At 48.6% G+C, this 14619-nt stretch overlaps 1 protein-coding gene across 1 annotated transcript; it reads left to right on the forward strand.

Annotated features, from left to right (window-relative positions):
- Nucleotides 1-253: 253 nt before the first annotated feature.
- On the forward strand, nucleotides 254-12464 carry bri3 (brain protein I3). The gene is made up of 3 exons (XM_086001130.1): nucleotides 254-682; nucleotides 1349-1478; nucleotides 12029-12464. The coding sequence occupies exons 1-3, from the start codon at nucleotides 547-549 to the stop codon at nucleotides 12159-12161; spliced, it is 399 nt and encodes a 132-aa protein (XP_085857256.1). The 5' UTR covers nucleotides 254-546; the 3' UTR covers nucleotides 12162-12464.
- The last annotated feature ends 2155 nt before the right edge of the window (nucleotides 12465-14619 follow it).

A 14619-nucleotide genomic window follows, 5' to 3' on the forward strand; every position in this document is an offset into this window, starting at 1 on the left:
GAATGGCGGTGTAGGCTCAAAGGGCCACCTGGCCTACTCCTGCTCCTATTTCTTATTTCCGTATGAATCAATGTAGGTCAGTGAGCACAGGTGTGATGGGTGAACAGGACTTGGTGCGAGTTAGGATAAGATTGAGGTGGGGGGGGGGGCGTATGTTTTTAAATAGAGAGAGAGCAGGGTAGAGGCGGGGCTGGCCGCAGCGGACGCTGGCCCTTTAAGACGGGCGCGATTGTTGCGAAAGTCAGGCTGCGGCGGTCACGTGGTGCGGGTCTTGTGACTGTAACGAGCGGAGGGGAGTCCCCGGGCTGCGCGCGCACCGCCCAGTGTAGCCAACAGGTTGTTGCAGGAGCCGGGGCTGTGGGCCAGCGTTCACCCCGGTGCCAGACAGAGCGAGGCCAGCCTTGTCCCCACCCTGGAGAGGAGTCCAGTCCCCCTGCGCTCTGCTTTCAGGACTAAGACCGGCCGCCTCTGACTGAAGGAGGAGTCGCCACCTCCTCGTTCGCTCTCTCTCCCCCCGCCCCCTCTCCCGGGGAAAGAGGGCCACCGATGGACAACAAGCCGCTCTTGCAGGAGAGGCCGCCCGCGTACGCAGCAGTGCCGACCGGCTACGACTACGGCCAGACTTACGGGAGCATCCCGCCGCCTGGCTACCAGCCTCCTTCGTACGCCTACCCGGCCTCAGGTGTGCTCTTCCCTCTATTTATATATAACCCATCCCCTCCCCACTGTGTACAGGGGGCCTGAGGGGCTTCTGTTTTAATCTAATCTTCGGCCGGAGCCGGCAGAGTAACGGAGGAGTGGGGATCGTAGGATGGATGTAACTGCGTTGAAACTTCAATTCACCCGAGAGAAATATTCTTGATGTATTAACGGTGGGAGTTTTCCTTGGTGGTTGTATTTAGAAAGGCGAGGGTGGAAAGTCCAATTTCAAATGGAATTGGGTTGCTAACCATTATGTTGTAATCACTGGATTCAGGAAAGTTGCAAATAATTTGGAGCAAGACTTGGATCTTTAAAGCATTTTTGCCTTCCGCATTTAAGATTCTGGAGGTCTCACTATTAACTGCCAGGCTCGTAGTTGATCACGAAGTTGTGATTTGTTTTTAATCTGTGCAGTTTTTTTTAATGCATTCTGTGATTTCAATTTATGCCATAGGCAACTAGGTTTACACCGAATTGTTGCTTTAATCCTATGTTAATGGTCAATTATTTAAAATGTGATTGCTGTAAAACACAAGGCTTATCCCCTTCTCCAGCATGCTGAGCTAACTTTGGGGAGGCTGTGTGTCATTTTTGTAGGGTTTTGGAATAAATACTTATAACTAATACCTTTTTTTTTGTTTTGTAGGATATGTGCCTCCTGTAGGTATCCAGCCCCCCCCTGTATGCCCCGGGCCAAACTACTCGAGCACTTACACCATCATCCAGCAACCAGCTGCAGCTTCAGTTGTCGTGGTGGGTGGATGTCCAGCTTGCAGGTAAAAATGGTTTTCTAATAACTACTTGTGAACAAAAAAAAGTTCAACTTGTTGCTAAGATGTTGAGGAAAATGTAACTGTCCTGTAGAAAATTGTTAATTTTGTGATGTCTCAATTTTAAAAGGTTAGGAAGTATTTTGTGAAGGTGTATCTGCTTTTATAATTGAAAAAGAACTTGCATTTCTATAGTGACTTTCATGATCTCATGACTTCCCATAGTGCTTTACAGCCAATTAAGTACTTTTGAAGTGTAGTCACTGTAATGTAGGAAATGTGGCAGCCAATTTGCTATTCTAGTGATACAATACTTACTGTATCTATAATCCAGTGAAGAGTATCTGACTGACTAATGTTCAGTGTATGCGGTGTTACTTCAGGCCCTGTTTTTGAAGTACGTGTTTCTCTTTGGGAACGCTTTCTGCCAATACAGTGAATGTGATGGATTATAGGCTGTAAATTTGGACAATCACTTCAGTTTGTTCTCCCATATACAAATGTCCAGTGCAGAGAGTGAAGTTCCCAACAGAATGAACCCTGGATGCCCAATCTTCAAAACAAAACCTTGATTGGAATTAAGGTTTCTACTTGCATGATACCAAACTGGAAAATGTGGAGTGGTTCAGCTGGGTTGCTGTGTTCCAGTCAGGAATAGGAACCTGTGCTTTTTTTATTTTTTCCATTCCCTAAGGCAGGGGAACTTGAGCACCCCTCTTCCTGGGACTAGGGACAGGGTCACTGGCAAGGCTTGGAAGCTAAGCAGAGCCAGGCCTGGTTAGTACCTGGAGGGGTGACCATCAGGGAAGACCAGGTGCAGAAGGTCACGGAAGGAGCCCGAGGAGGGGCGGTTGGTGAGCAGGCCCGGGCGGTGGGCTGAAGATTGTCGGACAGGAGGAATGGTGGAAATGGAATGGCAGCGCGCACCGACGCAGTGGCTTTGCTTCTCCCAGTCATGGGAGCTTGCAAGATCACATTTTGTTGTTCATGTACTTGTGCAATGACAAAGTTGAATTATTATTATTATTATTATTCTGTCCTGGCTTGAGATCTAAGCTCTCTTCTGGGATCTGTGCTTTGTGGCTTGACTACTTGCTGTCTAAATGAGCTGGCCCATCACAGCTTGACATAGCAACATTTCTTTTTGTTGAAACTTGCTTGGCTAGACACAGGAAAATCTTAAACCAAATCTTTCCTATGGCCTATTATGAGGCTTTCCCCAGCCAGATTAAGCAGTGCAGAAGTGCAAAGCCCCTCTGCAGCAGAGTGTGCTTAAACCTTCCCTGCAGGAATTGAAAGATTCATTCTGATAAGTTGGCATCCAACCTGTGGGATTCTTAATTTAAGTAGAATGCCCACTTGCTTTTATTTATTCCTGGGATGTGGGCAAGGCTGGCATTGCTCATCCCATATTGCCTTCAAAGGTAGTGGTGAGCCGCTGCCTTGAATCGTTGCAGCCTTTGTGGTGACGGTGCTGCCGAAGAAGCCTTGGCGAGTTGCTGCAGTGCATCTTGTAGATGGTACACACTGCAGCTGGTGGTTGATGCGCCATCAATTACTCAAAAGACTGAGGTTGAGCGAGTAACAATCAGGCTTTTATTAACTAAAGAATGAAGGTCTTGTCTCGAGTGGTCGACCCGTCCAGAATACTAAGTGACTGGGAGGTAGTCACTTATATACCTGGAATAGTGGGAGGAGTCAGCCGAGGCATGTCCAGACCTGTACCTATTGGAATACACATACAGACAGACAGGTAGAACAGTGGTTTACCACATTCACCCCTTGTTTAAAAATGAGTCCGGCGGGGTGAAGTGTATTTAAAAGTTCGTGTATTGGAGTCTCTCCGGAGGTCTTGTCTGCCGCTGTGATCGACGTGGCGACGGCAGGGGTGGTGGAGCTTCCGGCGTCGCGTCCAGTGTAGGCTGGGGCCCTGGAGTGTAGTCCTCGTGGGTGACAGTCCAAGGCGAGCCGGCTGCTGGGGTTGGATATCGGGTCGGTGGGGGGGGGGGGTAATGGGTAGTGGGTTACAGCGGTCCCCGAGGGTGCGAGGTCTCGTATGGAGACTGTGTCCTCCCGCCCGTCCGGGTACGCAATGTAAGCGTACTGGGGGTTGGCGTGGAGGAGGTCGACCCTCTCGACCAGGAGGTCCATTTTATTGGCCCTCACGTGTCTTCTCAGTAGTACCGGCCCTGGGGACGTCAGCCATGGTGGTAACGATGTCCCCGATGTGGACTTCCTTGGGAAGACAAACATTTTCTCGTGAGGGGTGGCATTGGTGGCAGTGCAGAGCAGTGACCGAATCGAGTGGAGCGCATCGGGGAGCACCTCCTGCCAGCGGGAGGTCGGAAGGCCCTAGACTTTAAGGCTAGTAGGGCGGCCTTCCAAACTGTTGCATTCTCTCTTTCCACCTGTCCGTTCCCCCGGGGGTTGTAACTGGTGGTCCTGCTTGTGGCTATACCCCTAGCGAGCAGGTACTGGCGGAGTTCGTCGCTCATAAACGATGAGCCCCGGTCGCTATGGATATAGCTGGGGAAACCGAACAGGGTGAAGAGGCTGTTCAGAGATTTAATGACCGTGGCACTGGTCATGTCCGGGCAGGGGATAGCGAACGGGAACCGGGAGTACTCGTCAATGATGTTGAGGAAGTACACATTGCGGTCGGAGGAGGGGAGAGGCCCTTTGAAATCGACGCTCAGGCGTTCGAAAGGGCGAGTGGCTTTTGTCAGGTGGGCTCTGTCTGGTCTATAAAAGTGCGGTTTGCACTCAGCGCAGACTTGGCAGTTCTTGGTCATGGTCCTGACCTCCTCGATGGAGTAAGGCAGGTTGCGGGCCTTGATGAAGCGGAAGAACCTGGTGACCCCCGGGTGGCAGAGGTCATTGTGGAGGGCCCTCAGCCTATCGATCTGCGCGCTGGCGCAGGTGCCACGCGATAGGGCATCTGGGGGTTCATTGAGCTTCCCAGGCCGGTACAAGATCTCGTAATTGTAGGTGGAAAGTTCGATTCTCCACCTCAAGATCTTGTCATTTTTGATTTTGCCCCTCTGCTTGTTGTTGAACATAAAAGCAACTGAACACTGGTCAGTGAGCAGGGTAAATCGTTTTCCGGCCAGGTAGTGCCTCCAATGACGCACAGCCTCCACGATAGCCTGGGCCTCCTTCTCGACCGCGGAGTGACTGGTCTCCAGGCCCTGGAGGGTTCGTGAGAAGAATGCCACAGGTCTCCCCGCCTGATTAAGGGTGGCGGCCAGAGCGAAGTCGGACGCATCGCTTTCCACCTGGAAGGGGATGGATTCGTCCACTGCGTGCATGGTGGCTTTGGCAATGTCCTCCTTGATACGGTGGAAGGCCAAGCGGGCCTCTGCCATCAGGGGAAAAGAGGTGGATTTGATCAGTGGACGGGCTTTGTCTGCATAGTAGGGGACCCACTGAGCGTAGTAGGAAAAAAACCCTAGGCACCTCTTCAGAGCTTTTAGGCAGTGGGAATTCCATAAGGGGACGCATCCGGTCCGGGTCGGGACCGATGACCCCGTGTTCCACAACACAGCCAAGGATGGCGAGGCGGTCTGTGCGGAATATGCACTTCTCCTTGTTATATGTCGGGTTCAGGAGTTGGGCGGTGCGGAGGAATTTCTCGAGGTTTGCGTCATGGTCCTGCAAGTCATGGCCGCAGATGGTCACATTGTCTAGGTAAGGGCAAGTGGCCTGCAGCGCGTTTTGATCGACCATCCGGTCCATCTCCCTTTGGAAGACGGAGACCCCGTTGGTAACGCCGAAGGGAACCCTAAGGAAATGATGGAGGCGGCCGTTTGCCTAGAAAGCAGTATACTGGCGGTCTTCAGGGCGGATGGGGAGCTGGTGGTACGCTGATTTCAGGTCAATGGTCGAAAAGACGCGGTACTGCGCGATCTGGTTGACCATGTTAGCTATGCGGGGGAGTGGGTAGGCGTCCAGCAGGGTGTAGCGGTTTATTGTTTGGCTGTAGTCGATGACCAGGCGTTGTTTCTCGCCGGTCTTAACGACCACAACCTGGGCTCGCCAGGGGCTGGAGCTGCCCTCAATAATCCCCTCCTTCAGGAGCCGCTCCACTTCGGTTTTGATGAAAACCCTGTCCCCGGCACTGTATCGCCTGCTCTTTGTGGCGATGGGCTTACAGTCGGGGGTGAGGTTAGCAAACAGTGGAGGGGGGGTGACTGAGTGAGTGTGGAGAGGTTGCATCTGGTGCGCGGCGGACAATTTGGAGGCTGCTGGCTGCGGACTGTGAGTGGGGGGAGGGGGCCACCGTACGCCATCGTAACACTTTTGAGGTGGCACTGGAAATCCAACCCCAGTAGAACAGCAGCGCAGAGGTCCAGCAGGACCAGGAGTTTAAAATTATTGAACACAGTCCCGTCTACTACTAGTGTCACCACGCAGTAGCCGCCAATGTCCGCTGACTCGGAGGCCATAGAAATCTGGTGCGCAGGCAGGACTGGGAGAGAGCAACGCCGCACCGTGTCGGGGTGGATGAAGCTCTGTGCTCCCGGAGTCAAAAAGGCAGTTTATTGCATGGCCGTTTACCTTAACGTCCATTTTGGACCGAGCTAGCTGGTGCGGTCTCGTTTGGTCCAGCGTCAGAGGCCAGCGTAGGGGTCGGTGTGTCGCTGCGGGTATCGGATGGGGGGGGTGGGGTTGGCGGTCTGCTGCGTCCCGGCTGGTGTCCATGATTCCCATGTGGCTGGAGTCGTTCAAGATGGCTGCTGCTGCAGTGGTCCGCACATGGCTGGGGAGGCCCAAGATGGCGGCCCGCACGGCCCCCACGCGGCGCTGTTGGGGGCCCAAGATGGCGGCTCGCACGGCCCACACGCGGCGCTGCTGGCGTTCGGGGTGGCTTTGGCCTTGCAGACGCTGGCGTAGTGTCCCTTTTTTTTCGCAGCCCGAGCAGGTCGCATTCTTCGCCGGGCAGCGCGCTCTGGGGTGTTTGGCCTGGCCACAGAAGTAGCATGTCTGGCCTTGGGATACTGCTGTCTGGCTTTGGGACACTGCTGCGGTAGTTGGGCCATTGTTGGGCTGTGGCTGGGGTGGCACGGTGCTATGGGGCTGTCCTACCGTGTCCCAGGTTGTCGTTGTCCACGGTGCAGAGGAGTAGGCATCCATGCCCCGGAAGGCTGCGTCCAGCGTTATTGCGATTTCGGAGGCTTTGTCGAGGGTGAGGTCACTCTGCTCCAGCAGTCGCTGTCGGGTGTAGTTGGACCTGTGGCCCGCTACGAAGGCTTCACGGATCAGTTCCTCCGTGTACTTAGTGGGCGTTACCGCCTTACACCCACAGGCCCGGCCAAGCACGGACAGTGCTTGGAGGTATTCCTCAGTCGATTCCCCAGGTTGTTGCTTGCGACTCCCCAGAAGGTGCCTAGCGTATACTTCGTTCACAGGGCGCGTGTACTGGGTCTTGAGGAGCTGGAGGGCGGCTGTGTACGAGGTCGCGTCCCGGATGACTGAGTACACTCGGTGGTTCACCTTGGAGATCAGGACAGACAGTTTGTCTGCATCCGTTTCGACCGCAGTGGAGGCAGTCAGGAATGTCTCGAAGCCAGTGAGCAAACTTGGTGGAAGCGTCCGCTTCCCGACTGTCCAGGTCCAGGCATGCTGGTGTGAGGATCTTCTCCTCCATTATAAAACATTTAGTTAATAAAATTGATGCGCCATCAATTACTCAAAAGACTGAGGTTGAGCGAGTAACAATCAGGCTTTTATTAACTAAAGAATGAAGGTCTTGCCTCGAGTGGTCGACCCGTCCAGAATACTAAGGGACTGGGAGGTAGTCACTTATATACCTGGAATAGTGGGAGGAGTCAGCCGAGGCATGTCCAGACCTGTACCTATTGGAATACACATACAGACACACAGGTAGAACAGTGGTGCAGGGAGTGAATGTTTAAGGTGGCGGATGGGGTGCCAATCAAGCAGGCTGCTTTGTCCTGGATGGTGTCGAGCTTCTTGAGTGTTGTTGGAGCTGCACTCATCCAGGCAAGTGGCGAGTATTCCATCACACCCCTGACTTGTGCCTTGTAGATGGTGGAAAGGCTTTGGGGAGTCAGGAGGTGAGACACTTGCCGCAGAATACCCAGCCTCTGACCCGCTCTTGTAGCCACAGTATTTGTGGCTGGTCCAGTTAAGTTTCTGGTTAGTAGTGACCCCCAGGATGTTGATGGTAATGTCATTGAATATAGACACCACTATTGGGATGTCTTGGACACAGTGAGTCTTTCAGTGTTTACATTGTTTCTCCATTTAAAACCATTTAAAAGAAAACAGATTAGTGGAAGTGCTTCCACAAATAAAGAAAACATACACCATCTTTGACTCATTTCAAGCGTTAACGGACTGCTTAGTTGTGGTTTTTTTTTTTCCCCATGTCCCTTTTTCTGATTTTGAAGAACGGGTTCTGTACTATTAAGGGGCTTTTGCAGTTGCATCATATTGTTATGAAGTGACTTATTTTGACTAGGGAAATAAATTGGAGTGAGACTCTTACAGGGTCTTGGTTGAAAACTAGTAAATGAAATTCTGTGGACGTGGTCGCCCGCCCTTAACTGCTGTGGGGGGGAGGGTGGTGACTACAGTTGGCGTTCCTGCTCCTGGCCTAAGGGGAAAAATGGAATAAGGTTCCTGCTCATGATCAGTAACTCTGATGTATGGGCACTGGATGATTGGGCTTGGCTGTGATATCCTGTGGTCAAATAGCCTATGGACATTCTAAGAGTGTCCACTTGTGGTACAGCAGAGTGCTGTGCACGTGAAAGTGATTTGCATTTCTTTAGCGCCTTTCACAACCTTGGACGTCCCAAAGCACTTTAAGCCAATTAAGTACTTTTGAAGTGTAGTCACTGTTGTAACGTGGCAGCCAATTTGCCCACAGCAAGCTCCCACAAACAGCAATATGAATGACTAGATAATGTTTTTTACATGTTGGCTGAGGGATGAATTTTAGCCAGCACACTAGTGAACTCCCTCTGCTCTTTGAAATAGTGCCATGGGGATCCTTTGTCCACCTGAGAGCAGACAGGGCCTCTGTTTAACAGCATCCCCTCAGCACTGCACTGGAGTGTCAGCCTGAATCTTGTGCCCAAGTCTCTGGAGTGGGACTTACCCGAATCACGAGGTTGTGGGTTTGAGAGTGCGACCCACTGAGCCACGGCTGACACTTATTGTGGGACTGTACTATAGGAGGAGGGAAAGAAATCTGGGCAAATGTAGTTTTTTGTAATGTCAGAATCCGACTTAGTGGAACTTGGCATGTGGGGAACTGAAATATATGGAAAGAAAAAGCTCTTTTAGAGCTGGAGCATTACGGGAGTATTCTAATGGATTCATAAATTGCCAACTTCATCAGTAAGGATCGTTTATGTAAACTTTCAATATCTGAATGTTGAAGTGTGCAGATGAGTCCACATCTGTAAAGTGAGTCGGCAGGTTCAGGTTTCGAGTGTGTACCCTTCACAACCCGAGGGTCAACATTCCAAACATTAATTACTCTTTCCTTGGATACTATTTTTTCCCCAGCTTTTTCTGTTTCAGCCTTCCCCTTTTTTCTGTCTGTCTCTCCCTCTCCCCCTCTTTAAACTCTGACCTCCTGCAACCATTGATTGTTCTCATGAGGTTTACAGAATTGAGATTCCGAGCTATTTTGGACTTCCACATATACTGTGACTCACTGTCATGTGTTCCAGTTGCCATTGTAGACACTGCTCTTTCCCCAGAGCCTACCGTGAGGATTTCAAAAAACATCACCCCCTTCACTTTTTTTCTCTCGTGCGCTCTCCCTTCTCTGTGCCCCCCCCCCTCACTCCCCTCCCTCTGGGCCAGGCCTCGGCTTTTGGTCTATGTGCACGTTATGCCAGAGGAACTTCCTTGTTGATCATTTGACTTCTTGGAAATCAGGGTGTTTAAAATTGAAACCTAAAGTCAAATGGGCAGAGCACTTATTGTGTTCATTTGCTGCAGCGTTCTCCTGGCTGGGGAATGGTGCTGGAGAAGTGCTTTTATTCGACCTTTTAAAGAGGAACGTGTAATTAAATCTAATCAGTGTGTTGGCTCGTAAACAGCTTTATAAAAGTTCTGTTTGCTGCATTAAAACATTTTATTTTGAGCTTCTTGACCAGGAGAAAATGGGAAGTAGTGTGTTTACTGGAAATTCTGAAGTTAAATTTTAGAATTTTGAAATTCAAGAGTAGTCTTGTGTAAAAAGACTGTGAAACAGAGCTTCTGTTTCTTGCCCCCTCCCAATTGTTGGAGGTTAGAGATTCTTTTAAAATCCTTTCTCGTGGTTATCCCATTTTTCTTTCTCTTTCTTCCCGCCCCCCCCCCCCCCCCCCCCCAACCACACCAACACTGTCTTAAGTTTTGTTGGAGGAGGTAAGGGGGTGAATCTCATTGTCTCTTTACCCACCACTCCTGGCCCTCCCCTTCCCTCTCTCTGCCCCCCTCCCAGGATAGCACCCTGGCCAGACTTCCTTGTGTGCCTGACTCTTTGGTCACCTGCAGTGCGGGGCTGAAGACTACTGACCACGTCAACCTCGTGCATCATTTTCTTCTAATTCCATTTTTTTAATGTCTGTACTAAATTTGTGTTTTTGTTTTTAAGGTGGAAAGAAGCCTGTAGTTTAAATGCCCTCGGACTGATGCTCTGCCTGGCAGCTGAGCATTTGAGTACAATCCCTTTCTGTGCTTTAACCGCTTGAGTGCACTCTGCACTGTCCCATTGGTGCCTGTGGTTCCATTTTATGTCCTACATTGGCCCAGATATTCCGATCCCTATGGGTGTGTACGTGCTATGTACCCACCCGGAGGGACATCGGAAATGCCAGTTTCAGGCATGCACAGCGCATGTGCTTGAAAACTGGCATTTCCGATCTGTTAAGAATGGTCTTGACAGATCCTCCGGCTGCCCTGGAGAAGGGCCTCTGCGGGCGGATAGTTCCGTCTTTTTGGAGACCCTCCCCTCTGCCCGCAGAAAACCCTTACAATTCTTACGCCTGGTAAAAGCAGGCGTAAGGCCTGCTTTTACCAGGATAAGAGTTCAAAAAAGTATTTAAAAACATTTTCACTGATTTATCATTTAAAAATACTTTATTTTTTAAAAAAGGGTAAGTTTATTTTTAGCCCTGTAAAAAACTTAAATTTTTTTAAAATTTAAGTTTTACTATGTTTTTGGGGTGATCTCCATTCATATATTTGACATCTTCCTGTCCAGTGTATGAAGGGAGATTCCCTTCTTTGATTGGCTCCCCATGGCCCATGTGATCCCAGGGACGCTGCAAACTGCCTGCGCCTCTGGGATACGTGGGCCCTGCGCACTTGGAGTTTAGTGAGGCCCAGAAGCGTGCGTGTCCCGGGAGCCCTCTGGTAAAGGTGTAGATTTTTCCAGATCGCAGGCCTCCGCCCGCGGGAGGCCTGTGATCGGAAAATACAGGCCAATGTGTTGGAACCTTGTGTGCAACATTGAACCCGCTGAGACAATCAATTCAAACCTATTGTCTTCCTCGCTTTCATTGTAAAATGAGGTGCAGGTGGGGAAGCAAGAGAAGCTCAGTTTTAAAACTGCTCTTGAATTTCAAACACAAGTCTAAGATGCTTTATTATAAGCACACTATCTCTCCCTCTCCCTCTCTCTCTCTCAGCCCACGGTAAACGGATGTTTTCAACAGAAAACGGCCAACATCTTGTTCTGGGAAAATTAAATACAAACTCTTTCAGCTCATCAGGTATGAGCTGAGACGGCAAGCTGAGCATTGCAGGTCTGGCTGTTTGCAATGTAATCTTGTGGCGTTGGCTTGGCACAGCTGTGGAGTGTGTTCTTAGTCAGAAGGTTGTGGTTTCAAGCCCCATTCCATTCCCTATCCCTTGGGCACATAAACCAGGTCCACACTGTGGATAAACAGTAGGAACGGGGCTGGGCTTGGCTATGATCCCTTCTGCAGTCAAATAACACATTTACTAGGATTGCACAGAATGGCCAATTGGGTGAGGCACCCAAGGGTGTTGGATTGGTGCCTATGGAACTATTCATAGGAACAGGAGGAGGCCATTCAGCCCCTCAAGCCTGTTCCGCCATTCAAATAACAAAACGACTATCAATCTCAGTTTTGAAATTTTCAGTTGACCCCCAGCCTCAACAGGCGTTGTTTGGGGGGTGGGGGAGGGGAAGGAGAGGAGAAAGAGCTCCAGATTTCCACTACCCTTTGTGTGAAGTGCTTCCTGACATCATCCCTGAACGGTCTAGCTCTAATTTTAAGGTTATGCCCCCTTGTTCTGGACCCATCCCCACTAGAGGAAATAGTTTCTCTCTCTACCCTATTGACTCCTTTAATCATCTTGAACACCTCAATTAGATTATCCCTTAATCTTCTATACTCAAGGGATTACAAGTATAGCCTATGCAACCATAATTTAACCCTATTAGTCCCGGTATCACTCTGATTAATCTGTGTCTATTCCTTGGCATGAATTTGTTTGTACAGGTGTACTGAAGCGAGGTGAGAAAATTGACTTTTTAATTTTTTTTTTTTTTTTTTAAACAGGGTTGGTGTTCTGGAAGATGACTTCACTTGCCTGGGTGTGCTGTGTGCGATATTATTCTTCCCGATTGGGATCCTCTTTTGCTTGGCACTGCGACAGCGGAGATGCCCAAATTGTGGGGCCAGCTTCGGTTGATGGGATCAAAGTGACCAGACTACCTGTGGCCAAATTTTACATTTTTTTTTTTTTACTGTAAATTCTCCCCTATTGTGTATAAACTACCATGGATGACATGTCTTCATTCTATGATTTAGTTTGATAGAAATTGAGATATGATCTTTAAAAAGAAAAGCATAACAATTGAATGCCTGCAAGTAACTATAACACTGATTTTCCTTTTTTGAAAAGTTAATGTACAGGCAAAAATAATTGGTTCTGCACCTTACTGGTTCCTTGAATTGCAACTGAAAATGCTACAATTAAATTTGCATCCTCGTATTACTGAGTTTTTTTTAAAAACTAGTTACTCGGTGTCTAGTGATTTAAGTGTATTGTCACTGAGCAGAAGTGTGTCTCTAATGCATCGGGAATGTCGAGCCTTTTTGTCTTTGATATAGACATGGAATTTGTAAGCTATGAAATTGAAATGTTCTCATTAGTTTGCATATCTCTACCTGCAGGTACGAACAGATCATAGAATCCTGCAGCACAGGAGGAGGCTATTCGGCTCAGCGTGTCTATGCCAGCCCTTTGAAAGAGCTAACCAATTAGTCCCACATCCACCACTCTTTATAGCCCTGCAATTTTCTCCCTGACTCATATTTATCCAATTCCTTTTCGAAAGTTACTATTGAATCTGCTTCCACTGCCCTTTCAGGCAGTACATTCCAGATCACAACTCGGTGATTTAAAAAAAAAAATGTCTCATCATCTCTGGTTCTTTTGCCAATTACCTTAAATCTGTGTCCTCTGGTTACTGACCCTCCTGCCAATTGGAACCAGGTTCTCCTTATTTACTCTATCAAAACCCTTAATGATTTTGAATGCCTCTATTAAATCTTGGTGTTCTTATTTAGGATTTACCCACTGCAGTGAGGCAACAGCCCTTTCCAATCATCCAGGCCCCATGAAATCCAAACAGGACAATCCAACATGTAAGAAATATAAGCATGAATCAAAATACTATGCATGCATGGTTTTTTCCTGGTTAAAAGCTGTTGAGTGGGCTATGCGGGGCTGCAGCATGCTGCGCAGCTTAAAGCTAACATTGGTCACAACCATAACTGAACCAAGTGTGAAGTTTGTATATATGTAATTTTGTTTCACTCCAAGAGGACAATAACAAACTTCGCAACCTAATGTAAAGATGAGACTGCCCAGGTGTCCTTTTTTAAACTCCTGTTATATCCCAATTTCATCCTCCGTCAACTCGTCCACTTGCAGATTTTATCTAATTGCTTTTGTAGGATCCCTTCTGCTGACTCCAACTCAACTGCTCCCCTCCTGCCAAGTTTCTTAACATCTGCAAATGTAACCTGTTTGCATTGGGTTTATATAGATTAGAAACGGGAGGAGCACCATCACTGAGCTACTCCACTCTTTTTTTTTCTCTTTCCCCACCCCCACATCACTCCTCCATCTGTTTTTTTCCATAGAATGAATCTGTGCCAGCTCTTTGAAAGAGCTATCCAATTAATTTCCTTCAACCAACTCTTTGTCTACAGCCTGATTTTGCCTTGAATTCCCACCCCTTCTGTGCCAACCTTTATTGAGGGTGTTTTGGAAATCTTAAGTACAAAGGGTCATATCTTTCAACTGCCCACTTGGGATGTCAATCAGGCCTGTAATGTTTGCACGTGTTGCAGTAAGGTGATCAGATGTTTGTGGTGTGTTGGTACCTTGGCCAGCGAGAGCGCAGACCATCAATATTAATTGGTTTTTGGTCTCCACAGGGGGAGCAACTTATTATCAAAGGCCTTCTGAAAATCCAATGTTGTAAAGTCCCACAAGAGGTTAGTGTACAAAATTAAAGCACATGAAATTGGGGGTAATATACTGGCATGGATTGAAAATTGGTTAACAGACAGGAAACAGAGTAGAGATAAATGGGTCTTTTTCAGGGTGGCAGGCGGTGACTAGTGGGGTACTGCAGGGATCAGAATATATAAATGATTTGGATGAGGGAACCAAATGTAATATTTCCAAGTTTGCTGACAACACCAAACTAGGTGGGGTTGTGAGGAGGATGCAAAGAGGCTTCAAGGTGATTTAGACAAGTTGAGTGAGTGGGCAAACACATGGCAGATGCAGTATAGCATAGATAAATGTGAAGTTATCCACTTTAAAACAAAGGCAGAGTAGTATTTAAATGGTGATAGATTGGGAAATGGTTGATGTACAAAGGGACCTGGGTGTCCTTGTACACCAGTCACAAAGCAAACATGCAGGTGCAGCAAGCAGTTAGGAAGGCAAATGGTATGTTGGCCTTCATTGCAAGAGGATTTGCGTACAGGAGCAAGGATGTCTTCTACAGTTATACAGGGCTTTGGTGAGACCACACCTGGAGTACTGTGTGCAGTTTTGGTCTCCTTACCTAAAAGGATATACTTCCCAAAGAGGGAGTGCAGCGAAGGTTCACCAGACTGATTCCTGG

Source organism: Somniosus microcephalus, chromosome 11 (genome assembly GCF_052327205.1).
Source record: "Somniosus microcephalus isolate GS21.2 chromosome 11, FLI_Smic_1.0, whole genome shotgun sequence".
Taxonomy (NCBI): Eukaryota; Metazoa; Chordata; class Chondrichthyes; order Squaliformes; family Somniosidae; genus Somniosus; species Somniosus microcephalus.

Bases quoted from the DNA above. Each gene is read 5' to 3' on its own strand.
- bri3 (XM_086001130.1), top strand. From the start codon at position 547: ATGGACAACAAGCCGCTCTTGCAGGAGAGGCCGCCCGCGTACGCAGCA. The intron at 683-1,348 runs GTGTGCTCTTCC...TTTGTTTTGTAG, and splicing joins GTACGCCTACCCGGCCTCAG to GATATGTGCCTCCTGTAGGT. The intron at 1,479-12,028 runs GTAAAAATGGTT...TTTTTTAAACAG, and splicing joins GGTGGATGTCCAGCTTGCAG to GGTTGGTGTTCTGGAAGATG.